Genomic DNA, 27,955 nt, shown 5'->3' with positions numbered 1-27,955 from the left:
AAGATGGAACAAATAGTAGAGCCAAATGGCTAAAATTATCTAAAACATTTTCTAGAAAAAAATGTTTTACAGTAAGCAAGATATAAAGCATGCAGGTCCATGATTAAAATCTACAGCTTTTAAACCACACAATCTTATTTTTTTCTATTTAAAATACAGATATTTTTATTAGGATAAATGTAACCAAAAATGGTTTACAAAAATAGTAAGATCATCACTAACCTTTTTTTCCCTCTTTGTAATGTTTAACAAATGTAACTCTTCTGGTATGAAATATATTTAAACATTTGTAAGTTAATTAGAATTTTATTCAGAGCCTATGGAAATACTCTTATTTTTAATAATACAATATAAAGAAAAATCTACTCTAATTTTAAACTTAGCATTTCAGAATCACATGTATTTTATATGGAAAATGATGATGATGAATTGGCTTTTTGATGTCCCTAAGAGACCATATGGTTAAGGTAAGCCCTAATAAATGAAACATAAATGATCAATAATTTGATTTCAGATATCACCACTTTCAAAGCTACTTCACTTCTGAGTTCCTTTGAATATTCTATTTTCAGGTTACAGCATTTCATGTTTTGGCTATAAAATCATTCATTTTATCTTAATTATAAGGAAAAATCCTCACCAAAACAAAATTTTAAGATAAAAAAAAATGCACAAATTTGGTTTGAGAAATGTCTTTTCAGTAGTTTGTAAAACTTTTTTTTTTTTTTTTTTTTTTTTTAAGAGAGAGGGAGAGGAAGAGGGAGAATCTTAAGCAGGCTCCACGCCCAGCACAGAGGCTGATGCAGGCTCCATCTGATGACCCTGAGATCATGACCTGAGCAAAATCAAGGGTCAGATGCTTAACCAACTAAGCAACCCAGGCGCTCAGCTTACAAAACATTTTTATTCATCAATGAAAGAAAAAGTAATAAAGTATATTATAATTCATATTTTTATAAAATAAAAACTTCTAGAAAGAAAATATTACTAAAAAAATAACTGTGTTCTTCTTGCTGACCTAGTTCTTAAAGGCAACTGTGAACTAAAATTGTAATTTGTATAGTTTTTCTTTAAAAATATTTCAATAGGAGCACCTGGTTGGCTTAGTCGGTAGAGCATGTGACTCTTGATTTTGGGGTTATAAGTTCAAGCCCCATGTTGGGTGTAGAGATTACTTAAAAAAAATAATAAAAATCTTAAAAAATATTTCAGTAATGAAGGCAACTGCAGAGATGAATAAGAAAAGCAGTTAGGCACTTGGAGGTCATCCAGAAGCTCTAAGTATTATAGGAATTTAAAAAACCAGCCAGTTTCTATCTCATAAAAAGGATTGATTTGATCAGATTCATTGAAAAACCAACAGAACTTGACCATCAGTGCTTGTTTCTACTCTTACAGAACTATAAATAATTTACTTCTTTTTATATAAGTAACATTTAATTGAAGCTAAGAGCCTAAAGCATGACTAACAATAAGATCTAATGTTTTAAAACAAACACTTCTCATAATGTATGAAAGATATGAATAAACAGTGAAATGGCATGTTAATTAAATATAAGGATTATTTTAAAACTGGCCATGGGTGCCTGCAAACATACACACACAGTACACACTAAATATTCTGGGAAAAAATATGTTCACAACCATAGTTAATTTTGTGCCAACAATCAGAGAAGTTTAGAACTATAAAAAGAGAAGTAAATAATAAAATTATTATTGAATAATTATTATAGTCAATATTCATACATAGATATCAGAAGATCATGTTGACATCGTCTATATTCAGTTCAGCGTTGTTGGCTCCTAATCTATAAAGTGCCCTAATTTTTAGCTTTCCAGGTTGTTTGTGGAATTGTTTTTAATTTAAAACAAGTCGTATATTCATGCATATGACTGCATACAAAATAAATCTATTAGGACATTTGCTGGGAGCAAAGAACTAATTTTACTGTAGAAATTATGCATTTTCCCTAAGCTAAATACACTGGAAGAGAATGAATAAATAGTTTACAGCATACATTAGGGCTCTACAACAGCTGATTACATAGCACATTGGTAATAATTAAATGTCAATTCACTTGTAGTAATTGAAAAAGTAATGAATTCGGAGTTGAAAAAAATCTAGGATTTGGTATGATATATTTTCCTTAAGCCAGTTTCTTTATCTATAAATGGAGACCATACATGTCATATCTACTTCATAGAGTGGGTTATTAGGATAAACCATGTAAAGTATGGGCTAGTGGTTTATAAATTTAAAGCACTATTTGCCTGTTTTGTCATAATCAGTTGTGAAGTATGTTACAAATAATTGTAACTATAACTTAAAATTCCTCAGTTTATGATTTACTTGAATTATTTAGCACAGATCTAAAGCCATTCCTATAAAAACATCCCTCATGTTCAATTACATTTTTGTTTTGTTTTGTTGAACAGGAAAGGAATGAAGTTATAACTATTGCTTTATGAACTGCACATAACCAGTGGCTTAACCCATCTAGGCATTCTCAGGGGAGTACGTTCTCTATCATGTCAGTGTCATCTGCTCTCATGGCAGAAAAAAATTCAGAACTGTGTAAATTATGTTAGTAATCATCCCTCTCATTACTTTATATGAAATTATTTGTCATGTAGTTATATTAAAATGTTCTAAAGGTTGGATCTATGTCTATTTTCTGGATAGTACCTAGCAATGCCTAGATACATATTAATATTATTTTTAGTGTTACTATCAAATTCTGTATTACCAGGGCACCTGGGTGGCTCAGTCAGTTAAGCGTCCGACTTATGATTTTGGCTCGGGTCATGATCTCAGGGTTGTGAGATTGAGCCCCGCATGGGGTTCCATGCTAAGCATGGAGCCTGCTTAAGATTCTCTCTCTCTGGCCCTCCTCTCTTCTCCCCCCTTTAAAATTAAAAAAAAAAAAAGTATTACAAATTGATTTACTTTCAAGAAGAAATTCAGATGTAATTAAAAATTTATAATAGAAATAGTAAGATACCTCAGAATTTAACAGTGTGTAGTACATAAAAATCAAATGATAGATCTCAAATATATTACAAATGCATAGGAAAAATGGCTACAAGAAAATATGCTAAATGTTAAGTGGATGTTGAATAATGAGTTATGTTTTTCTTGCTTTCCTGTTTTCCTGTTCCTCCTGCTTTATACTTTTCTAATTCTTGAAAATTCCTTTTTCCTTTCCCTCTAGGGAAAGCCAATTATTCTTATTTTTCCCATCTAGTTTATTATTTTAAAAGACAATTGTCATTACAAAAGCAACATATATTCAGTATTTCATTTATACAAAATCATGAAAGAAAAAAAACCGATGATACCAAGTTAGTAACAGAAGAGCAGACACTCATCAGAGCACTGTAAGGAAAGCAGTTGTCAAAACTAAAGGGCAACAAAGACATCTTCTGGACACCTTAAGAACTGCATAGTTGTTTTTTAAACAAAGGATCTTATTTTCACCTAAGAGTAATAGTTGTTTAAAAACCACACATTAAGAAGTGTAAAATCAATCTGTATTAGATTTGAAATTTTAAATATTACATGATTACATCACAAACATACAACATTTAAAGAGGAAAAGATACAAATTGTTGCATACACATTGGAATTAGTTTCCAAAATATCTTTAAGCCTATTTCCAGATAGATTACAAAATACAAATATTTTAGTAAAAATTTATTTTCATGTAAGGAACATCTAAAATAATAAGAAAACTACATGCAGTGTTGAACCAATACTTGGAAAATGGGCTCATGAATCATAGAGCCCACTTATATCAAAATATGGTTGGCAAGTTAGTCATTAATTTAAAGAACTGTGTTTAATAAAACAATGAAATTCAAAACCATATTTGATTTATTTGTGATCTGTCCTAGTACTATGCAGCATAATTATTTTCAGTGAAATAATTATTAAGGGTTTCAAATTTAAATGTGTCCACTCAATTTGAACATGTGTTCTTTTTTAGCCTAAAACTGCTTGTAAAATTATATTACTATGGGTACAGTTAACAAATTTTGTATTTGAAATAGTACTTTTTTATTCTTAGAGCATGAATGCCTGGTTGCACTGACAGTTAGCCACCTTCAGGAAGTACTACTAAGGCCCATAATTTGCATCGCTAAAGAATTCTTAGGGCAGATCTGGTTTAAGGATATTTTTTTCCAATTATAGTCCTAAAAAACTAATTTGTAGTTCAATGAGCAAAGCTCAACTTGCTTTAGTAATAGTTGTGTTTAATAAGAAATATATGCTTTAGTTTTAGGTAACTCCAAATAAATAAATACTCAACAAATAAAATATGCTTATTTACTAGAATTATCTTTTCTTAGTATCTTCACATGACAGGCCATAATAAGATTTTGTAACTAAATGCTTCCAATACCAGGACTAAATATTTGATTCTCTGGACTTTGTTTTGTGTCACTTTTATCTTTTCAAATTGTATGATATAATGGTTCATGATTTTTCTAATACAGAAATTCAAATGAATAAGATAACCATAATGGAAGTTTAAGAGAGGTGATATTAAATAAAATTCAACCAGGGTGATAGAGATTAGATTATCTTCATATGGAACTGAAGTGCTTCAGTAAAATAAGTAACATGATTATCTTAGATATTTTTTTCACCAACACTGTCTGCTAGTTTTTGTACAACTACTAAAGAGAAATAGGTTTCTTGGTGTATATTCATTTCTCTAAGCAGTTACATTCGATTTGATCCTGGAAAGTGGCTGCCAGGAATTCTGTCGGAAATAAAATATTTATGAGTCAAATAATTATGACTTATTTTCTTAATGGATCAGCTAATTTAAAGTAATTCTACAGTAAATAATTTCTGTATTTTATATGTGTTCAATTTTAAAAAGACAGTACAACAGAGAAAATGATCCTATTCTTGGACATCTAAAAATCAGGTTATCCTGAGGACTCAGCAGGGAAGTCAGTATAGCAAGAGCCAGGCTTATGCTAGATCTGCTGCTGAGTAGGTCATTAATAGATGAATTGGAGCTTGGCTACAAAGAAGCTGGGAGACAGGTAAGAATTGGAAATCTAGGCAGACAGGTGTTGAGCAACAGAGTGGATTCTTAATGAGAAGTAACAGGTTCTTAGGCACTGAGCTGGCCTGGGGCTAGGGCCAGACCAGAGGAGAGGCTTGAAGTATTTACAGAATTCTTGGTCTTTGTGATTTCAGAATTGAATTTATCTGTTGTTCAAAATATAAGTGAACTGCTTTGCATATTTAATGAGAAGTGACTTGGGAGAGTGCAATTATAAGTGTTTATTTCAGTGTTCCCTCATATAAGCATTAGGTGAGCACTATTCTACCTTGACAGCCATTTCTAAGCCTCTTTGAATTACTATGTAAATACACAGGACTTTGGGAAAGTTTGGTGAATGTGGGAGAAGAATCCTCATGCTATCTGACAGTTTTTTCCAGCTCTCAGTAAATAAATAATAGTATATAATAATATTTCTTATTTTTATACATGACTAGCAAATTTGGGGAGTTTTTTTAATGATGAGAAATGATATTAAAACAGAATAGTTTTACCTTCCCTCATCTGGGTTGCTCTGGTACATATGTGCAGTTGGAGATGACATACTCTGATGTGATAAAAGAGATGGAGAGAGATTTATCCCTCTGAGTTGCCGAAAAGCTATTTCTGCATGGATGCTCCGAGGATTATTTGTCAGAATGCCTGCATTCTTGTTTTTTTTGTCTGAAATTAGGAATTGTGAAACAATGAGAAGCACTAAGTAATAAAATGAATTAAGTAATAAAGCTTGGTTGCCCTTCAACTGAATGTGTGCTGTACATATTTCATAACATGAATTAAAACATTTTAAATAAAAATAGAGAATTGGAATAGATTTCTAGCACTTAATGCTGCTTAAACTTCTCTGAGTTCATGAATCCATTTGATTGTTTCTCAGTAATTTTTAAAAATATAAATACCTAGAGCTGTGTCCTATAATAAATGTAGAGATAAGGTGACCATGATTTTCAAAATAAAAATTGTGGCAACATAGTCCAAAAATAGGAGAGAAACTATAGGACTTTTCAAGGAAAACCTAAAAAATAGTCCCACAACAAATCCTGAAGACAGATATCTGAGGACATTGTGGAGATGAATCCAAGGTTGAACTAGTACCAAAAAAAGAGAGAAGATATTGATGACATTCCTGAAGATAACATTGTACTGTTAAGGAGACTAATAATTTGGGATGTCCAATTTTACTGATAGTTTTATCTACTGGACAAAAGCATAACAATTCTTACTGTGACTAAAATCTTAAAGCCATATGTATGTAGAAGTATGAAAAATAAGTTAAAGAATAACATCTTAACAAAGTAAGTTATTTTGGGTTTCTTTTAACTGAGTTTCCTTTAAAAATAATCACACAGAGCAATCTACTGTTCTTAGTAGGCTCTTAGATCATTTTATAATTACTGTGATGTTCAGTTTTATTGTCCAACAGAGGTCCCATGCAAAGTGGGATGTTATAAGGAATGGAAGAGGTGAGCCCTCAGAGGAGTAGCTACCCCCAGGTTTACCAAAAAGATAGCCAGTGAAGATCTGGAATACGGGAAAAGGTTTAATCTAAGCCCGAATTAAAATGTATATAATAGAAGGAATCATTTCCATGCCCTTTCCTTTTAATATACTCGCTGCTATAGAGCTCTACCTCTTGAAACTCTTCTCTAGTATTAGCTTCATGGTTTATTTGTGGTTTGAAGGATAAAGTCTGATCTTCTCTTTGTACCCCAAGAATCTGTTGTCACAGATATTTTTAAACCTTTGACTCTCTTCTTTTAGCAGGACATACTAATGAATTGGTTTCATATGCTATGAAATACATAAAATGAAACAAAAGCTTTTGAAAATAAATAATTCAAGAAATAATTGTGCAAGTATCACAAAGTTCACATTATGAGTAAATGTTTAGTTACAACATATTAGTGGGTCAGCAAAACCCAAAAATACTATAGACTCTAAAGTCAGAATGACCACATGAAACTTGAACAAACATGCAATTTTAGGAAATGTAAGTCTAAAAATGCAATTTTAAGTAGTATTAGAAGTCAGAGTGAGATTTTGGTTTCAAATGAAGTGTTTTGTTTGTTTGCTTTTGCATTTACTTTGAAACTCTGTCAAAATACCTTCAACTTCAGGAGTTAAAGTGAAGTCAGGTCCCAGGTAATGGCTAAATGCACCAGGCAGAATTACATTTGTTATCTTTATGGGAGGCGCTTTCACTTGGCCAAATGATCCACCATCCATTGGAGAGCTGGTAACAGGAATAAGCTACATAATAAAAGAAAAACAGTTGAGAACACCTCACCTCCAAAACTCAGATCAATAGATTTAGTTCTTACCATAAGCCCCATTTGATAATTAACTTAAAATTCTTTAGGTCAGGAGTTCAAGCCTAAACTGAGTTGGTATGAAGCAGAAACTGAAAGCCTTTTGACTCCCTCAGAACCTTATGTTCTGTCTTTTCAGACTGCATTGTGCTCTTCACTACTGTGATGGCACCTCTCCCTTTCCAGAGGATCTTTACAAGGTAAGTGCAGAAAATGAGAATTAAGCTTTTCCCTCTTTGTTTCTTTTTTACTGAGCAAGAGTTTCTGGATGGTAACAGTTAGATCTTCCATATCTTTATATTCCTCACATTACCTCTTCAAGTGCCTTGCAGTTAATTAGTTTTTCAAAAACAAATAAATAAATAAATGGGGACTAAGGAAAGCATCTTATAACAATCACTTTTAATGAATGTGCTAACTCTCTAAATGGTGTTTACATTTTAAGTTAGTTGAGGATTAAGAGGCTTTTAAAAGAATTTCAGGAATCAGCAAACAGAGGAGAGAAGTATTTTAGGCTAGAGACTCTTGGTTTCCCTAGAATTTTATGCTTGCTCTGTCTTCATTAAGACTGACCTTGTTTATACTTTAAAAAATTGAATACTTTATACTGAATTCAGAATATATGATTCAACTTATTTAGAGATATAGGCTTTTGCCATTTGTGTAAAATGACCGATTTCCCTGTTTCAGTAAGTGTTACCAAGAATGCAGCTTTGTAATGAGCACTAAAGTATCAGGCCTTTTACTAAAGCTGGTCAGTCCCAAATTCCCTAATTCCTTTGTAGGAGTTTCTTCCCATCACTAATCTAGAATGTTGTCAAATTTTCTTCTGAAACCAAAAGCCCCAAAATGTTCTGGTTTAAAGGACAACTTTAAAGTTCATTTATTCCCTCTTTACTTGCTGTTAAAAAAGAAAGAACAGCAGTAACCTGAAAGAAAAATAAATTAGACTGAACTGATAAACTTGAAAAGGATTCTGTTTTTGTGTCTCCTGAATAGCTAAAAGAAATAATGGCTCAGTTTTGTCCTAGCCATGAAAATAAACATTATTATTGAATCTTAAAATAGATTTCCCTAAAATAAAGACTTCAAATATCCCCTTTATTTTATTAACTCTGTATAGATGAATCAAAAAATAATTTTTTAATAAAATTCTTACATTTGGAATAAGTAGAAAAACAATTAAGTTCTTATATATGGCACTGATTTAAATGGCAAGAATACATGTCTAGATTCACTCAAGACACATTATATCATAGTGTAGTAAAGGGAAAAATCCAAATTTACTATATGAAAAAATAGAAAAGAATAGCCAAGAAGCAAACCCTTCAGTGAAATACTCATCAGCTAAAATTTGAGTATATATTGGCTCAAAGGTCCAGTGTGCTCTGGAAATCAGTTTGTTTTACAGAAGGGATGGAGAGTGCTGGGTAATCCACTGAGTTAAGTGAAAGCATCTATGGTAGTCTTACCTAGTTTCTCTTCAATATGCATTTTAAAAGTAATCTTTGTTCACTGACTAATGTCCTCGCTCTCTGGCTTTCACTTATATTAGAGGTTCACTTACCTTCTTACTGCCCCACCCTACTTTAGGTCTTCATAATCTCCCTCTTGGATTATTCTAAAAGCCTCTTAACTGGTTTCCCTGCTTCCAGCCTCTTCTTTCTCAAACCTTGCAAAGGCACAGCTCTAATAAGGTTACTTCTTTGTTCAAAAACCATAGCTTTTCTGTGTTTAGTCTTTGTGGAGGATGGTCACGAAGGATCCTTGTGGTCAAGGACAGAATTTCCTAATGATATGCTTTTGTGGCTTCTGTCTCTAATCTCTTTCATGTCATGGTCAGATACCTTTTTAGAGTTCGTAGGTAAAAGGTGCAATTTTTCTGGCCAACGAGAAAAGAAGCTCACATCTCCCTTGTTAGATGAACTACAAGTCTGGAGAGTTGAGGTCAGAATTCCTTCCTTCCCTTCCTATCTGCTAAACTGAAAGAGTTTGTTAGTTTCGGTTTATGGAAGTGATATGTTATAGATTCTTACCCTCTAGCATTATCTCACATATTAAGCAGGAGGCACACAGATTTTAAATAATTTTCTTTATGCCAAATTACATGACTGGAAAAAGGAGCTTCCCTGGAATTTGTGTGTGTGTTTGTGCTTTATTCACCAGATCAAGATTCTTTTGATAGTAATCACTAAAACAGATACTAAAATAATCTACAAAAACATCATAGCCCAGATTTACCTAGTAAATTGGTTTTGATTTACTAATAATTATATGTTTTAAAAGAAAAGTACAAATAATAGAAGTATTACCGAAGTTTTCTTAGCTTGTAGTTCAGAGAAGTGAAATTCAGCTTTAGCTCTATCATCTGAATTCACAGGAATTCCATCTAACATCTGTAAGTTAGGCAGCCGAAATATGAGCACGTGCCGATGTAGTGTTTTTCTGCAAATCTGAATAAAGTTAAAAATAACAATTTATTCCTTTAAAAAACTTTTATTTCAAAGATTAACTTTTATAGAGAAGGAAATTTAACACAGGTAGTAAGAATAGCTAATTTGTTATAATAGACAATACAAATATGAGCTCCGTTTTTGAAAGTTTTCTCAATTCCCTATTATACAAATGAAGATTCAAACTTTTTAAATTTAGTTCTTGTTTTTTTATTATTTTTTTAACTTGAATTCGATTAGCTAACTTATAGTACATCATTAGTTTCAGAGGTAGAGTTCAGTAACTCATCTGTTGCATATAACAGCCAGTGCTCATCACATCATGTGCCCTCCTTAATACCCATCACCCAGTTACCCATCCATTCATAGTTCCCAACATATGCAAATACAGCTAATTTGATAAAGGTGACAACAAGGTCATAGAGGGGCTTTTTCTCCAGTGTGTTAGCCAAGAAGATAAATAAAAGACCCACCCTAACAACCATGTGCTTTTCTGACTGTATTACAGCTTTGCAGTAGAGCTTGAAGTCTGGCATTGTGATGCCACCAGCTTTGGTTTTCTTTTTCACCATTCCTCTGGCTATTCAGGATCTTTTCTGGTTCCATACAAATTTTAGGATTATTTGTTCCAGCTCTGTGAAAAATGTCAATGGTATTTTGATAGGGATTGCATTGAATGTGTAGATTGCTTAGGTAGCATAGGTATTTTAACAATGTTTATTCTTCCAATCCATGAGCATGGAATGTTTGTCCATTTCTTTGTGTCTTCTTCAATTTCTTCTCTGTAGTTTTTAGAGTACAGATCCTTTACCTCTTTGGTTAGGTTTATTCCTAGGTATCTTATGGTTTTTGGTGCAATTGTAAATGGTATCAATTCCTAATTGCCCTTTCTTCTATCTCATTGTTAGTGTATAGAAATGCAGCTGATTTCTGTGCATTGATTTTATATCCTGCCACTTTGCTGAATTCCTTTGTGAGTTCTAGCAAATTTTGGGGTGGAGTCTTTGGGTTTTCCACATAAAGTATCATGCCATCTGCAAAGACGGAGAGTTTGACTTCTTTGCCAATTTGAATGCCTTTTATTTCTTTTTGTTGTCTGAATCCTGAGGCTAGGACTTCTACTACTATGTTGAACAACAATGGTGAGAGCGGGCATGCCTGTTGTGTTCCTGACCTTAGAAGAAAAGCTCTCTGTTTCTCCCCATTGAGAATGATACTTGCTGTGGGATTTTCATAGATGGCTTTTGTGATTTGAGGTATGTTCCCTTTACCCCTACACCGTGGAGAGTTTTAATCAAGAAAGCATTGTCAAATGCTTTTTCTGCATCAATTGAGAGGATAATGTGGTTGTCCTTTCTTTTATGAATGTGATGCCTCATGTTGATTGATTTGTGAATGTTGAACCACCCTTGCAGTCCAGGAATAAATCCCACTTGGTCGTGGTGAATAATCCTTTTAATGTACTGTTGGATCCTATTGGTAGTATCTTTGTGAGAATTTTGGCATCCGTGCTCATCAGGGATATTAGTCTGTAATTCTCCTTTTTGGTGGGGTTTTTCTGGTTTGGGGATCAAGGTAATGCTGGCTTCATAGAACAAGTTTGGAAGTTTTCCTTCCATTTCTATTTTTTGAAACAGCTTCAGAAGAATAGGTACTAATTCTTTAAACGTTTGGTAGAATTCCCCTGGGAAGCCATTTGGCCCTGGACTCTTCTGTGTTGGGAGATTTTTGATGACTGCTCCAATTTCCTTGCTGGTTATCGGTCTGTTCAGGTTTTCTGTTTCTTTCTGTTTCAGTTTTGGTAGTTTATACATCTCTAGGGATGCATCCATTTCTTCCAGATTGATTAATTTGTTGGCATATAGTTGCTCATAATATGTTCTTAAAATTGTTTGTATTTCTTCAGTGTTGGTTGTGATCTCCCCTCTTTCATTCATGATTTTATTTATTTGGGTCCTTTCCCTTTTCTTTTCGATAAGTCTGGCTAGGGGTTTATTGATCTTATTAATTCTTTAGAGAACCAGCTTCTAGTTTCATTCATCTGTTCTACTATTCTTTTGGTTTCTATTCCATTGATTTCTGCTCTGATCTTTATTATTTCTCATCTCCTGCTTGGTTTAGGCTTTCTTTGCTGTTCTTTCTCCAGCTCCTTTAGGTGTATGGTTAGGTTGTGTATTTGAGACTTCTTGCTTCTTGAGAAAGGCTTGTATTGCTATGTACTTCCCTCTTAGGACCACCTTTGGGACATCCCAAAGGTTTTGAACAGTTGTGTTTTCATTTTCATTTGTTTCCATGAATTTTTTAAATTCTTCTTAATTTCCTGGTTGACCCATTCATTCTTTAGTAGGATGCTCTTTAGCCCCTATGTATTAGAGTTCTTTCCAAACTTCCTCTTGTGATTGAGTTCCAGTTTCAAAACATTGTGGTCCAAAAATATGCAGGGAATGATCCCAGTCTTTTGGTGTTGGTTGAGACCTGATTTGTGACCCAGTATGTGGTCTATTCTGGAGAATGTTCCATGTGCACTTGCGAAGAATGTGTATTCTGTTGCTTTAGGATGCAAATTAAGATATTAGATCTGTATATATCTAATAGGTATCTAATAGATATTAGGTCTGTATATATCTGTGAAGTCCATCTGGTCCAGTGTGTCATTCAAAGCCCTTTTCTTGTTGATCTTCTGCTTAGATGACCTGCCCATTGTAGTGAGTGGGGTGTTAAAGTTCCCTTCTATTATTGTATTATTATCAATGTGTTTCTTTAATTTTGTTATTAATTGGTTTATATAATTGGCTGCTCCCATGTTAGGGGCATAAATATTTATAATTGTTAGATCTTCTTACTGGATAGACCCTTTAAGTATGATATAGTATCCTTCTTCATCCCTTACTACAGTCTTTGGTTCAAAATCTAATTTGTCTGATATAAGGAATACTGCCCCAGCTTTCTTTTGATGTCCATTAGAATGATAAATCGTTCTCCAACCCCTCACTTTCAATCTGGAGGTGCCTTTGGTTCTCAAATGAGTCTCTTGCAGACAGCATATGGATGGGTCTTGCTTTTTTATCCAATCTGATACCCTGTATCTTTTGATTGGAGCATTTAGCCCATTTACATTCAGAGTAACTATTGAAAGATATGAATTTAATGCCATTGTATTACCGTAAATTCATTGTTTCTGTATATTGTCTGTGTTCCTTTCTGGTCTGTGTTACTTTTGGGCTCTCTCTTTGCTTACAAGATCCCCTGTATTAATATTAATATTTCTTGCAGAGCTGGTTTAGTGATCACAAATGCTTTTAGTTTCTGTTTGTCCTGGAAGCTCTTTATCTCTCCTTCCCTTCTGAATGACAGCCTTGCAGGGTAAGTATCCTTGGCTGCATGTTTTTCTTATTTAGTACCCTGAATATATCATGCCAGTCCTTTCCAGCCTACCAGGCATCTGTGGATAGGTCTGCTGCCAGTCTGATGTTTCTACCCTTGTATGTTAAGGACCTCTTGTCTCAAGCTGCTTTCAGGATTTTCTCTTTATCTCTGAAATTTGCAGGCTTCACTATTATATGTCAGGGTGTTGATCTATTTTTATTGATTTTAAGAGGGCTTCTCTGTGCCTCCTGGACTTGAATACCTGTTTCCTTCTCCAGATTAGGGAAGTGCTCAGCTATAATTTGCTCAAATATCCCTTTGCCCCCCTCCTCTTTTTCTGGGATCCCAGTAATTCTAATACTGATTTGCTTTATGGTATCGCTGATCTCTCTAAGCTTACCCTCATGATCCAGTACTTGTTTATCTCTCCTTTGCTCAGTTTCTTTATTTTCCATAATTTTATCTTCTATATCACTGATTCTCTCTTCTGCCTCATTTATCCTAGCAGTAATAACCTCCATTGTTGATTTCATCTCAGTAATTTTGATTTTGACCTGATTAGATCTTAGTTCTTTTATTTCTCCAGAAAGGGATTCTCTAGTGTCTTCTATGCTTTTTTCAAGCCTGCTAGTATCTTTACAATTGTTATACTGAATTCTACCTCTGACATTTTACCAATATCCATATTTTTAAGTCTCTGGCAGTGATACTGCCTCTTGCTCTTTTTTCTGAGAATTTTTCCTTCTGGTCATTTTGTCCAGAGAAGAATAGATGAACGAGAGAACAAAAAAATAAATAAATAAATAAATAAATAAAAAATAAAAATATCAACCATGACCCCAGTGAAATATACACTAGACAAATCAGAAGAGATCAGAAACCAAAAAAGAGAAAAGGGGAAAAAAGAGAATATAATTAAACAGGTGAACAGAACAGGGTGATACACTTGGAAACAAAAAATGAAGAATATATCTATAAATGTAAATATAAAAATGAAAATTAAAAAAAGACTTACAAAAAGAGTTGATAAGAAACTAGTTGAAAAGGAAAAAAAAGAAAAAGAAAATTTTAAACTGAAAGCCTAAAAAGTCATGGAAAAAACCTCGAATTCTAATATTTTCCCCTAGGGCTGGAATTTTTTAGTTATGTGTGATCCGTAAAGTTGGTATTAGCCAGATGTTCCTGCTGGTCTTCTGGGGGAGGGGCCTGTTGCACTGATTCTCAGCTGTCTTTGCCTGGGTGGGGTTGCACCGCCCCTTGCCAGGGGGCCAGGCTCAATGTAAGCTGCTCCGCATTGCTCTGTGTGGCTTTTGTTCCCTGATGGCTTTCTGTGCCACTTTAGAGGATGAAAATAAAAATGGCAGAGCCCCATCTCTAGCATCAGAGCTGAAAGATCACAGCCCCCACTCTTCAGTGCACCCTCAGAGAAAAGCAGTCAATCACTTTTGTCTCCCTGGTTTCTGACCTCACTCTGTGGTCACCCAGCCTGTGACCAAGCGTTTTTTATCTCAGATATGTGGCCCCTTTTCGAGTCTCCAAGCCCTGCAGATTCCTGTCTTGCGCACCCTCACTGTTCCTTCTGAGGGAAGAAGGAGGGTTTAGCCAGGGTTGTGCCACTTGCAGGGCCTCTGCTTGGGGAGCTGTGGCCTAGTGGTATGCATACCCATGCCTCTCCTCCTGGGCAAAGGGGAGGGTCTCGCTGTGGTTCTGCAGCTTGCTGGGCCCCTGCTCAGAGGGCAGTCACTGGATCCTGCCCCAGTTCACGGTTTATGTCAACCCCAAGCTAAAAGCCCACTCTGGGGCTTGCTAATTGAAGCCAGCTTACTTGCTCCAATGCTTGGAAACTCTGCAGCACTCAGGTACCCCCGTTCTTTCTGTGACCCCAGGGAGCCCGAGAACACACTGTCTCACCTACAATTCTGTCCCTCTGTGCCACCTGAGAGCCTTTCAGGCAGGGATGTCCCTCACTGGAGCAGACCTCTAAAAGTTCAGATTTTGTGCTCCACTGCTATATATTACTTTCTAGTAGCCGGCTTTTGGAGGTTCCCTCCACTCTGTGGTTTATCTTCCAATAAATCACCTCAGATTCACTTCTCTGCACCTCCTACCTTGCAAAAAGTGGTCGCTTTTCTATTTGTAGAGTTGCAGCAATTCTTTTCTTAGATCTCAGGTTGAATTCACAGATGTTCAGAATGATTTGATAGCTATCTAGCTGAATTCATGGGACCAGATGAAACTAGGGTGCCCTACTCTTCCACCACTTTCCTCCCTCTCTCGAATTTTTTTTTTAAATCAAGACTACCATTTAGAGGTTTAGTCTCTTTTTAGAGTATATAATACTGTTCATTAACTATAGGCAACCCAATTCATGAATAGGATTATGTTGTAAAAATTCACTTAGAAGTAATTACTTTGAAACTTTTATGTTATTTTCCCATATGCACTATCCAATTTAACTCAGTACACATCTACTGAATTATATGATCCATCACTTTGTAGTTTGTCAGCCTACTCTAAAAAATATTTGTATGCGTGCATAAGAAGGTGTATAAAGGGGCTTCTGGGTGGCTTAGTTGGTTAAGTGTCCAAGCTGATCTCAGCTCAGGTCTTGATGTCAGGGTTGTGAGTTCAAGCCCTATGTTGGAGCCTGCTTATAAAAAAAAAGAAAGAAAGAAAGAAAAAGAAAAGGTGTACAGAAAGAGTTAACATAGTAGGCCTGATGTTGTTATTTTTAGAAAGGTCTTGCAAGGATAGTGTTTAGCACTTGGATTTTGGAAGTGTTCCCACCATTCCTTAACTGATTAAAGGTAGTTCACTGCACTTACACAAAAGATATGATTTATGTTCAATTTGCTTTTCTTCTGGGAATCTAGAATTTTGGTATGTGATACGCATAGGGTACATATGTGAACAGCTTCCAACAAAACTCTTGAATGCTAAGTCTAATGGAATTCCCTAGGTAGAAACATAAACACATGTTGCTGCATTTTTGTTGCTGGGTGAAGAGTGGAGAGTGTGTATTGTGTGACCCCTCATGGGAGAGAAAGAGCATAAGGAAGCCTACATATCAATTCCTCCAGATTCTGCCTGTGTCTTTTTCCCTCATCACCTGGCTGTGTATCCTTACTATGTCATATCCTCAGTATGTCATTGTATCCCCCTATGTCATTGTAATAAATTTTAGCCATGAGTACAATTATATGCTAAGTCCCATGAGTCCTTCTAGTAAATCTCTGAATGTGGGGGTGATCTTGGGGATTGACAGCACAAAAAAACTATAGCACAGTTTGTGATCATGAAAAAAAGGAAAAAAAAGAAACAAACTTTCATCAAAAGGGAATGAATAAACAATCTATTTTTAAATGTAGTATTAGATATACATTAATGGAGAGAGATCTCTAAGACATATAACGGAGTTAAAAATAATGGACTGCATTCTAGGCCAGAAAGAGAGCTTCATAAATACCGAAGAATATATAGACTGTCTCCTCTGACTAAAATGCAGTAACAGAAATAATTGACAAAGAGATAACAAAAAACACCTCATAGGTTTGAAATTCACACACACACACTTAGACAGACACCTCTCAATCATTAATGGATTAAAGAAGAAAAATTCTGGAGATTTTAAGAAATAAAGAACAGGAAAAACACTGCATATCAAAACTTTTAGGCAGTATTTTAAAACTTAAAATTTATTCAGTTAAAAGAAATATTAGAAATTAATGAGCTAGACGTCCTACTTAAGAATTTTTTAAAAATGTAAATTCCATTTTAACAATATTTGTTCTTCTAATCTATGAGCATGGGATGTCTTTCCATTTCTTTGTGTCCTCTTCAATTTCTTTCATCGGTGTTTTATAGTTTTCAGAGTACAGGTCTTTCACCTCTTTGGTTAGGTTTATTCCTAGGTATCTTACTGTTTTTGGTGCAATAGTAAATGGGATTTATTCCTTTATTTCTCTTTCTGCTGCTTCATTATTGGCATATAGAAATGAAACATTTCTGTATGTTGATTTTGTGTCATGTGACTTTACTGAATTCTTTTTATCAGTTCTAGCAGTTTTTTGGTGGAGTCTTTCAGGTTTTCTATATATAGTATCATGTCATCTGCAAATAGTGAAAGTTTTACTTCTTCCTCGCTGATTTGGCTGCCTTTTATTTTTTTTGTCTGACTGCTGTGGCTAGGACTTACAGTATTATGTTGGATAAAAGCAGTAAGAGTGGACATCCCTATCTTTTTCCTGACCATAGAGGAAAAGCTCTCAATTTTTCCCCATTGAGGATGATATTAGCTTTGGGTTTTCATAGATGGCCTTTAATATGTTCCCTCTAAACCTACTTTGTGGAGGGTTTTTTTTGTTTTGTTTTGTTTTTTTATCATGAATGGATGTTGTACTTTGTCAAATGATTTTTCTGAGTCTATTGAAATGATCATATGGTTCTTATCCTTTTTTTTATTAATGTGATGCATTGTGAATATTGAACCACGCTTGCAACCCAGGAATAAATCCTACCTGATGGTGGTGAATGATTTTTTAAATGTATTGTTGGATTTCGTTTGCTAGTGTTTTGTTGAGGATTTTTGCATCTATGTTCATCAGAGATATTGGCCTGTAGTTCTCTTTTTTGTGGTGTATTCATCTGGTTTTGGTATCAGGGTAATGCTGGCCTCATAGAATGAATTTGGAGCTTTTCTCTTCTATTTTTTTGGATCAGTTTGAGAAGAATAGGTAATAACTCTTCTTTAGATGTTTGGTAGAATTCACCTGTAAAGCCATTGGGTCTTGGGCTTTTGTTTGTTGGGAGCTTTTTGATTACTGATTCGATTTCTTTGCTGGTTATTCATTTGTTCAAATTTTCAATTTCTTCCTGCTTCAGTTTTGGTAATTAATATGTTTCTAGAAATTTATCCATTTCTTCTAGATTGTCCAATTTCTTGGCATATAGTTTTTCATAATATTAGTTCTCTTATAATTGTATTTCTGTGGTGTTGGCTGTTATTTCTCCTCTTTCCTTTGTGCTTTTATTTATTTGGGTCCTCTTTCTTTTCTGTTTGATAAGTCTGGCTAGAGGTTTATCAATTTTGTTAATTTTTTCAAATTACCAGCTCCTAATTTCACTAATATATTCTATTGGTTTTTTTAGTTTCTACATCATTTATTTCTCCTCTGATCTTTATTATTTCCTTCCTTTTACTGGCTTTATGCTTCATTTGTTGTTCTTTTTGTAAGTCCTTTAGGTGTAAGGTTAGGTTGTTTATTTGAGATTTTTCTATCTTCTTGAGGTAGGCCTGTATTGTTATATACTTCCCTCTTAAAACAGCTTTCGCTGCATCCCAAATATTTTGGACTGTTGTGTTTTCATTTTCGTTTGTTTGTTTGTTTATTTATTTATTTATTATTTCCTGGTTGACCCATTCATTGTTTAGTAGCATGTTATTTAACTTCCCATGTATTTGAGGTCTAGCCAGATTTTTTTCTTGTGGTTGATTTCAGGTTTTTTTTTTTTTTTTTAAGATTTATTTATTTTAGAGAGAGAGAGAGCACAGAGGGAGGGGCAGAGGCAGAGGGAAAGAGAATCTTCCTGCAGACTCCCCGCTGAGTGCAGAGCCTGATGCAGGGCTCAATCCCAGGATCCTGAGATCATGACATGAGCTGAAATCAAGAGCCAGCCGCACAACCAACTGGGCCACCTAGGCGCCACTGACTTCAAGTTTCGTAGTGCTGTGGTCAGAAAAGTTGCATGGTATAACTTTGATCTTCTTGAATTTGTTGAAGCCTGTTTTGTGGCCTAATATGTGATCTATCCTGGAGAATGTTCCATGCGCACTTCAAAAGAATGTGTATTCTGCTGTTTTAGGATGGAGTGTTCTGAATAGATCTGTTAGGTCCATCTGATCCAGTGTGTCATTCAAAGCCATTGTTTCCTTATTGATTTTCTTTTTTTTTTTTCCTTATTGATTTTGTTTAGATGATCTGTCCATTGATGTAAGTGGGGTGTTAAAGTCCCCTACTATTATTGTGTTATTATCAATTAGTCCCTTTATGTTTGTTTTTAATTGTTTTATGTACTTGGGTCTTCCCATGTTGGGTGCATAAATATTTACAATTGTTATATCTTCTTGTTTGATTGTCCCCTTTATTATTACATAGTGTACTTCTTTGTCTCTTAAAATATCTATAGTACCCAAAGCAATGTATACATTTAGTGCAATCCCTATCAAAATACCAAGAGCATTTTTCACAGAAGCTAGAACAAACAGTACTAAAATTTGAATGGAACCACAAAAGACCCCGAATAGCCAAAGCATTCTTGAAAAAGAAAAGCAAAGCTAGAGGCATCACAATTCTGGACCTTAAGTTATATTACAAAGCTGTAGTAATCAAAACAGTATGGTATTGGCACAAAAAAAAGACATATAGATCAATGGAACAGAATAGAAAACCCAGAAGTGAACCCACAATTATATGGTCAATTAATCTTCAACAAAGCAGGAAAGAATACCCTAAGGGAAAAAGACAGTCTCTTCAACAAATGGTATTGGGAAAACTGGACAACTGCATGCAAAAGAATGAAAACCACTTTCTTACACCATACACAAAAATAAATTCAAAATGGATTAAAGACCTAAATATGAGCGCTGAAACAATAAAAATCCTAGAAGAGAACACAGGGCAGTAACTTCTTTGACATCAGCCATAGCAACTTCTTTCTAGATAGGTTTCCCGAGGCAAGGGAAAGAAAAGCAAAAGTAAACTATTGGGACTACATTAAAATGAAAAGTTTCTGCACAGCAAAAGAAACAACCAACAAAAGTAAAAGACAACCTACTGAATGGGAGACAATATTTGCAAATGAAATATCTGATAAAAGAGTAGTATCCAGAATTTATAAAGAACTTATAAAACTCAACACCCAAAAATGAATAATCCAATTAAAAATGGGCAAAAGACACAAAGAGACCTCTTTCAAAGACGACATATAGACGGCCAACAGACACATGAAAAGATGCTCAACATCACACATCATCAGGGAAATGCAAATCAAAACTGCAATGCGATATCACCTCATACCTGGTTAAAATCAACAACACAAGAAACAACACGTGTTGGCAAGGATGGGGAGAAAAGGGAATCCTCTTGCACTGTGGGTGGGAATGCAAGCTGGTGCATCCACTCTAGAAAACAGTAGTATGGATGTTCCTCAAAAAGTTAAAAATAGAACTACCCCACAATCCAGCAATCATACTACTAGGTATTTACCTAAAGAATACAAAAGCACTAATTCAAAGGCACACATGCACCCTAATGTTTACAGCAGCATTATGTACAATAGTCAAATTATGGAAACAGCCCAAGTGTCCACTGATTGATGAATGGATAAAGAAGATGTGTGTGTGTGTGTGTGTGTATAAAATAGAATATTACTGAGTCATAAAAAAGAATGAAATCTTGCCATTTGCAATGACATGGATGGAGCTAGACAGTATAATGCAAAGTGAAATAAGCCAGAGGAAGACAAATACCATATGATTTTACTCATATGTGGAATTTAAGAAATGAAACAAAACAAACGAGCAAAGGGAAAAACAAGGGAGAGAGAGAAGCAAACCAAGAAACAGATTCTTAACTATAGAGAACAAACTGATGGTTATTACCAGAAGGGAAGTGGGTGGGGGGATGGGTTAAATAGGCAATGGGGAGGAAAGAGTACACTTGCTGTAATGAGCACTAGGTGATTCATGGAAGTGTTGAATCACTATATCATACACCTGAAACTAATACTATACTGTATGTTAAGGAACTGGAATTTAAGTAAAAACTTAAATAAGTAAAAGCTGAACCACAGAATCAGTATTATGCTAAAAATAATTTTAATAAATAATGTTAAAAATGTCAAAAAAAAGTAAATTCCAAGAAACTGAAAGAAGGAAATAATAAAGGGTGGGAATTATTAAAAAGAAACCAAATAAATTAACTACTTGATAAAACCCAAATATGGTTCTTTGAAGAGATTAATACAATAGACAAACATTTAGTAAGACTTATCAAGAATAAAAGAGAAAAAGGAAGAATCAAATTTAGGTATAAAAAAGATAACACACAAATATGGTAGAGATATTAAAAAATTCATGAGAGTATTATGATAGTAATACATTTAAAATTTATATAAAAAGGACAAATCTATAGAAAAATATAACTTCTCAATACTGACTTTTGAAGAAATAGAAAACATGATTAGATTTATAGCCATTAAATAATTTGAATAAGTAGTTTAACATCTAATTTCAAAAAATATTGAGCCCAGATTGTTTTAGAGATAAGATTTAATTATCTGGGCACCTGAGTTGCTCAGTGGGTTAAGCATCTTGCCTTCTACTCAGGTCATGATCCCAGGGTCCTGGGATCAAGTCCTGCATTGGGCTCCCTGCTCAGCGGGGAGTCCGCTTCTACCTCTACCTCTCCATCCTTCTTGTGCACTCTCTCTCAAATAAATTTTAAATTCTTAAAAAATAAGATCTAATTATCCTTCAAGGAACACATAAATTTTTTCCCATATAAATTAATTCATAGACTAGCAAGAGAGAGCTCCCAATTAATTTTATGAGGCAAGAACAGCCTTGATGAACTTAAAAGAATAGCATAAGAAGATAATTATAGGATAATTTTACTTATTTCCATAAATACAGATATACTACATGAAATCTTAGCAAATTGAATTCAGCAAAGTGTAAAACATGACTAAATAGTATTCAACCCAGGATTAATGATTGTTTAACACTAGAGCAGGTTAAAGAGAAAAACTACATTGCCAATTAGTCAAAATCCAATGACTATTCATGATAAAAACAGGTAGTAAACTGAATTAGAAAGGAGCTTTCTTAAAATGTTGAAGGTTATCTATCCATAACCTATAGCAAACTCGTATCTAATAGTGACAATTTAGAAGTGTTTTTTGAAGTCAGTTACCTACTATCAGTGCTTCTATTCAACACTTTATTAGAGGTCCTAGTCAACACACTAAGAGAAGTAAAGGAAATAAAATACATAAGGATTGGAAAGAAATGAGTCATTATCGCAGATAATATGATAGTATACCGAGAAAATCCAACAAAATTTATAATTCATTAGAACTAAAAAAAGACTACAAGAGTAATATGCAAAAATCAGAATTGCTATACTTCAGCAACAAACAATTAGAAACATGTAAACAGATATTGTTCAAAATAGCTATTAAAACAATGGAATAAATATCATTCTCAATGGGGAAAAACTGAGAGCTTTCCCCCTAAGGTCAGGAACGCAGCAGGGATGTCCACTATCACCACTGCTATTCAACATAGTATTGGAAGTCCTAGCCACAGCAGTCAGACAACAAAAAGAAATAAAAGGCATCCAAATCGGCAAAGAAGAAGTCAAACTCTCACCCTTTGCAGATGATATGATACTTTATGTGGAAAACCCCAAAGACTCCACCCCAAAACTGCTAGAACTCATACAGGAATTCAGTCAAGTGGCAGGATATAAAATCAATGCACAGAAATCAGTGGCATTCCTATACACCAACAACAGGACAGAAGAAAGAGAAATTAAGGAGTCGATCCCACTTACAATTGCACCCAAAACCATAAGATACCTAGGAATAAATCTAACCAAAGAGACAAAGGATCTGTACTCAGAAAACTATAAAATACTCATGAAAGAAATTGAGGAAGACACAAAGAAATGGAAAAACGTTCCATGCTCATGGATTGGAAGAACAAATATTGTGAAGATGTCAATGCTACCTAGAGCAATCTACACATTCAATGCAATCCCCATCAAAATACCATCCACTTTTTTCAAAGAAATGGAACAAATAATCCTAAAATTTATTTGGAACCAGTAAAGACCCCGCATAGCCAGAGGAATGTTGAAAAAGAAGGGCAAAGCTGGCGGCATCACAATTCTGGACTTCCAGCTCTATTACAAAGCTGTCATCATCAAGACAGCATGGTACTGGCACAAAAACAGACACATAGATCAATGGAACAGAATAGAGAGCCCAGAAATGGACCCTCAACTCTATGGTCAACTCATCTTTGACAAAGCAGGAAAGAATGTCCAATGGAACAAAGATAGTCTCTTCAACAAATGGTGTTGGGAAAATTGGATAGCCACATGCAGAAGAATGAAACTGGACCATTTCCTTACACCACACACAAAAATAGACTCCAAATGGTTGAAAGACCTCAATGTAAGACAGGAGTCCATCAAAATCCTAAAGGAGAGCACAGGCAGAAACCTCTTTGACCTCAGCCGAAGCAACTTCTTCCTAGAAACATCGCCAAAGGCAAGGGAAGCAAGGGCAAGAATGAACTATTGGGACTTCATCAAGATAAAAAGCTTTTGCAAAGAAAGGAAACAGTCAACAAAACCAAAAGACAACCGACAGAATGGGAGAAGATATTTGCAAATGACATATCAGATAAAGGGCTAGTATCCAAAATCTATAAAGAACTCATCAAACTCAACACCCAAAGAACAAAGAATCCAATCAAGAAATGGGCAGAAGACATGAACAGACATTTTTCCAAAGAAGACATCCAAATGGCCAACAGACACATGAAAAAGTGCTCAATATTGCTCGGCATCAGGGAAATACAAATCAAAACCTCAATGAGATACCACCTCACACCAGTCAGAATGGCTAAAATTAACAAGTCAGGAAACGACAGATGTTGGCGGTGATGCGGAGAAAGGGGAACCCTCCTACACTGTTGGTGGAAATGCAAGCTGGTGCAGCCACTCTGGAAAACAGTATGGAGGTTCCTCAAAAAGTTGAAAATAGAGCTACCATATGATCCAGCAATTGCACTACTGGGTATTTACCCCAAAGATACAAAAGTAGGGATCTGAAAGGGTACGTGCACCCCGATGTTTATAGCAGCAATGTCCACAATAGCCAAACTGTGGAAAGAGCCAAGATGTCCATCGACAGATGAATGGATAAAGAAGATGTGATATATATATACACAATGGAATATTATGCAGCCATCAAAAGGAATGAGATCTTGCCATTTGCAACGACACGGATAAGTCAAAAAGAGAAAGACATGTATCATATGACCTCACTGATATGAGGAATTCTTAATCTCAGGAAACAAACTGAGGGTTGCTGGAGTGGGGGGTGGGGTGGGAGGGATGGAGTGACTGGGTGATAGACACTGGGGAGGGTATGTGCTCTGGTAAGCGCTGTGAATTGTGCAAGACTGTTGAATCTCAGATCTCTACCTCTGAAGCAAATAATGCAATATATGTTAAGAAAAAAAAAGAAGAAGAAGAAGGTAGCAGGAGGGCAAGAATGAAGCAGGGGAAATCGGAGGGGTAGATGAACCATGAGAGACGATGGACTCTGAAAAACAAACTGAGGGTTCTAGAGGGGAAGGGGGTGGGAGGATGGGTTAGCCTGGTAATGGGTATTGAGGAGGGCACATTCTGCATGGAGCACTGGGTGTTATGCACAAACAATGAATCATGGAACACTACATCTAAAACTAATGATGTAATGTATGGGGATTAACATAAGAATTAAAAAAATGGAATAAATCAAACCAAAGATGATTAAAAACCTTTAGGAGAAAACTACAAATTTTATTGAAGAGCATAAAATAAATGTAGGGATGGATATTCATGCTTATGAATGGGAAACCTGAATACTACAAATATTAGGTGAGACTGCTTATTGTTATATCTTTCTTGGTGGAAATAGCTTTCTGATGTGGCACTACCGGGCTCTCTCAACCCCTTTACTCCTCTACTAGGAGCAGAGTGACTTAATTGATAAACTCAGGAGGATTAAACTGAGCATGTTTAGCTCCTGGCTTTCCTGTTTTGGGAAGGAACGTATTGCTACAGAAAGACCTGTCTTCCTCCAGAAGAAGCTCTCCTCCTATGTGGAAAGAATTCAGTTAAGTATTTCCTGTTACTGGGTGATCATGATTGCCTATTTCTGGGATCTGTTAGCAGCCCTATTTGGCTTTCTCATGAAGCTAAGCAAAATATTTTCACCTCTCAATCTGCCACTGTCATATTTGTCAGTTTGTTCAGATGTTAGGTGACTGTGAAGGTGCTGCTTATTTGATCCCTCCAAAGCCTCCAACAGGAAAAATAGCAGATTTCTCCCCAAATTAATTTATATATTTCTTGCAATTCCAAATAACATGTCAATAAGACTGTCACATAACTTCAAAAGCTGTTTTCCAAAACTCATAGGAAGTGTAAAGGGCCAACAACAGCTGAGACAGTGAAGAGAGAAAAAGAGGAGGAGGAGGAAGGGAAGGAATATTGGAGGTGATTTCTCTACCAAACACCAAGATTTAATATAAAACTTTAATAATTAACCTGTATAATATTGGTACAGGGATTGGTAGTCCAATGAATGCAATTTAGAACCCTGAAACAGATCCTCTTATATATAACAATGGCAGATTATATTATCATCAGTTGGAAGAGGGAAGTAGTCAATAAATTGTGCTTGGATAACTGTTTATACATATGGAAACAGATAAATTCTCACATATAAAAACTGATTATATACAACTGTAAGTAAATTAACTGATAAATTAGAAAAGTAACATACTCACTGGATTGCCATAAACCGTAAGCTCTCTGAGAGAAGAGATACCATCAAGTTTTTCCAGTTCTGCCATATCCTATTCAAAAGTTAATCAATAAATTACTGTTTGGTTAGATCCAATATTTTTAAATATACAGTGATTTGACACCAGTCAGAATGGCTAAAATTAACAAGTCAGGAAATGACAGATGTTGGCAGGGATGCGGAGAAAGGGGAACCCTCCTACACTGTTGGTGGGAATGCAAGCTGGTGCAGCCACTCTGGAAAACAGTATGGAGATTCCTCAAAAAGTTGAAAATAGAGCTACCATACAACCCAGCAATTGCACTACTGGGTATTTACCCCAAAGATACAAATGTAGTGATCCGAAGGGGTACATGCACCCTGATGTTTATAGCAGCAATGTCCACAATAGCCAAACTATGGAAAGAGCCAAGATGTCCAACAACAGATGAATGGATAAAGAAGATGTGATATATATATACAATGGAATATTATGCAGCCATCAAAAGGAATGAAATCTGCCATTTGCAACAACATGGATGGAACTGGAGGGTATTATGCTGAGCGAAATAAGTCAATCAGAGAAAGACAGGTATCATATGCTCTCACTGATATGAGGAATTCTTAATCTCAGGAAACAAACTGAGGGTCGCTGGAGTGGTGGGTGGTGGGAGGGATGGGGTGGCTGGGTGGTAGACACTGGGGAGGGTATGTGCTATGGTGAGTGCTGTGAATTGTATAAGACTGTTGAATCATGGACCTGTACCTCTGAAACAAATAATACATTATATGTTAAAAAAAAAGAAGATAGTAGGAAGGGAAAAATGAAGGGGGGGCACTGGAGGGGGAGACGAACCATGAGAGACAAACTGAGGGTTCTAGAGGGGAGGGGGTGGGAGGACGGGTTAGCCTGGTGATGGGTATTAAGGAGGACATGTATTGAATGGAGCACTGGGTGTTACACGCAAACAATGAATCATGGAACACTACATCAAAAAAAATTTTTGAATTTTGTTACTTTTGTAATTAAAACATTTTAAAAATAGTACTTGTTATCTTAAAAATATATATACACACTGATTTGAAGTAATCGTATGGAAGTGTTGGATTATAGCTAGCTCATGACTGAATTCTCCAAAGTGAGCTTGAGTGACAAATTCTGTATTGTTGATTAAGGACAAATCTATGTACTATTGATTCCAAATGCATGATTGGTAAAGATGATATTCTAATAGGGGAAATAGGCCATATAGCAGCACTTGCAAGAAAAGACCAAATTTCTTCTCAGAAAAATTATGGTCTAGGGCTGAGATTATATTTGGTTAATTCTCCAGAGGATTGAACCAGAAATGTGGAAAAATGGTAAATCCAGTCTAAATAATTTTAAACACAACCTTAACCATAAAGGAATATGTGATATTGAGTGGACTATATCCTGATATATTTTCTGGGAGTATATATAGTTGAAAAACTATTTTTCTAGTTGAATGACTTGTCTTCACTACTGGATGGGGTTATTTATTATTACCTATTTAACACTAATGAAAGTTTGCAAATACACATTTAACTTTTGCAAAATTATTTTTTAAAATGCTATTTTTGACAAAATTTAGGTGACAAGCTCAACTTCAGTTTGCTGCTAGTTTATAGTAATAAAATAAAATTATTGATATGCTCCTATTCTTATTTGGAATGACAAGTAGACATAGCCAATTCATCAACAACTACAAAAAAATTTAGACCTATTTTAGACCATTTGGAAATGGAATTTGATTAAAACAGCTGATCTTTACAATTTTGATCTTAGAAATGTCCTAAAGGAGGGCTTTGGAAAAGCTCTGACAGTCAATTATCTGTAGAGATATTATGCATTTGACCCACAGGTAGTTCCTGTCTGTGGAACCAAAGCCTGAATGGAAAGCATAGAAAGGTGAAAAGTCTTTTCTCAATTATTTTCTCAAATTAAACAGAGTTTGGCAGTGTTCACTAGTGAAGTGTTTCTAATTAAAATGTTTGTTTCTCATGGGAGATGTTAACATGAGAAACAGTGTTAAATTTGTAGAGGATAATGCTGGTATAAAGAGATATCAAGAAAACGAATATGTTCATAATTGGGGAAGAG

General features: G+C 35.0%; 2 protein-coding genes across 9 annotated transcripts in view; one reads left to right on the top strand and one right to left on the bottom strand.

Annotated features, from left to right (window-relative positions):
- RTN1 (reticulon 1) overlaps positions 1-27,955 on the top strand; it is a 385,922-nt gene that overhangs the window by 26,071 nt on the left and 331,896 nt on the right. For 6 of the 8 annotated variants that reach the window (XM_064571133.1, XM_064571130.1, XM_064571127.1 and 3 more), the window contains one exon: positions 7,530-7,590. The exons of the other annotated variants lie outside the window; for them this stretch is intronic. The gene's annotated coding sequence lies outside the window, so the exon portion shown is untranslated. The remainder of the gene's footprint in view (positions 1-7,529; positions 7,591-27,955) is intronic. 8 annotated transcript variants of the gene reach the window in all.
- LRRC9 (leucine rich repeat containing 9) overlaps positions 3,614-27,955 on the bottom strand; it is a 114,983-nt gene continuing 90,641 nt past the window's right edge. The window contains exons 29-33 of the mRNA XM_064571136.1: positions 25,838-25,906; positions 9,703-9,843; positions 7,187-7,331; positions 5,576-5,744; positions 3,614-4,766 (exon numbers count right to left, since the gene is read on the bottom strand). Coding sequence (XP_064427206.1) covers positions 4,727-4,766; positions 5,576-5,744; positions 7,187-7,331; positions 9,703-9,843; positions 25,838-25,906 — 564 coding nt within the window. The 3' untranslated portion in view covers positions 3,614-4,726. The remainder of the gene's footprint in view (positions 4,767-5,575; positions 5,745-7,186; positions 7,332-9,702; positions 9,844-25,837; positions 25,907-27,955) is intronic.

Source organism: Mirounga angustirostris, unplaced genomic scaffold (assembly GCF_029215605.1).
Source record: "Mirounga angustirostris isolate CCGP_5_RB_7025 unplaced genomic scaffold, mMirAng1.0.hap1 SCAF_9, whole genome shotgun sequence".
In the NCBI taxonomy this organism is placed as follows: Eukaryota; Metazoa; Chordata; class Mammalia; order Carnivora; family Phocidae; genus Mirounga; species Mirounga angustirostris.
This window is presented reverse-complemented; position numbering and strand designations above follow the sequence as displayed.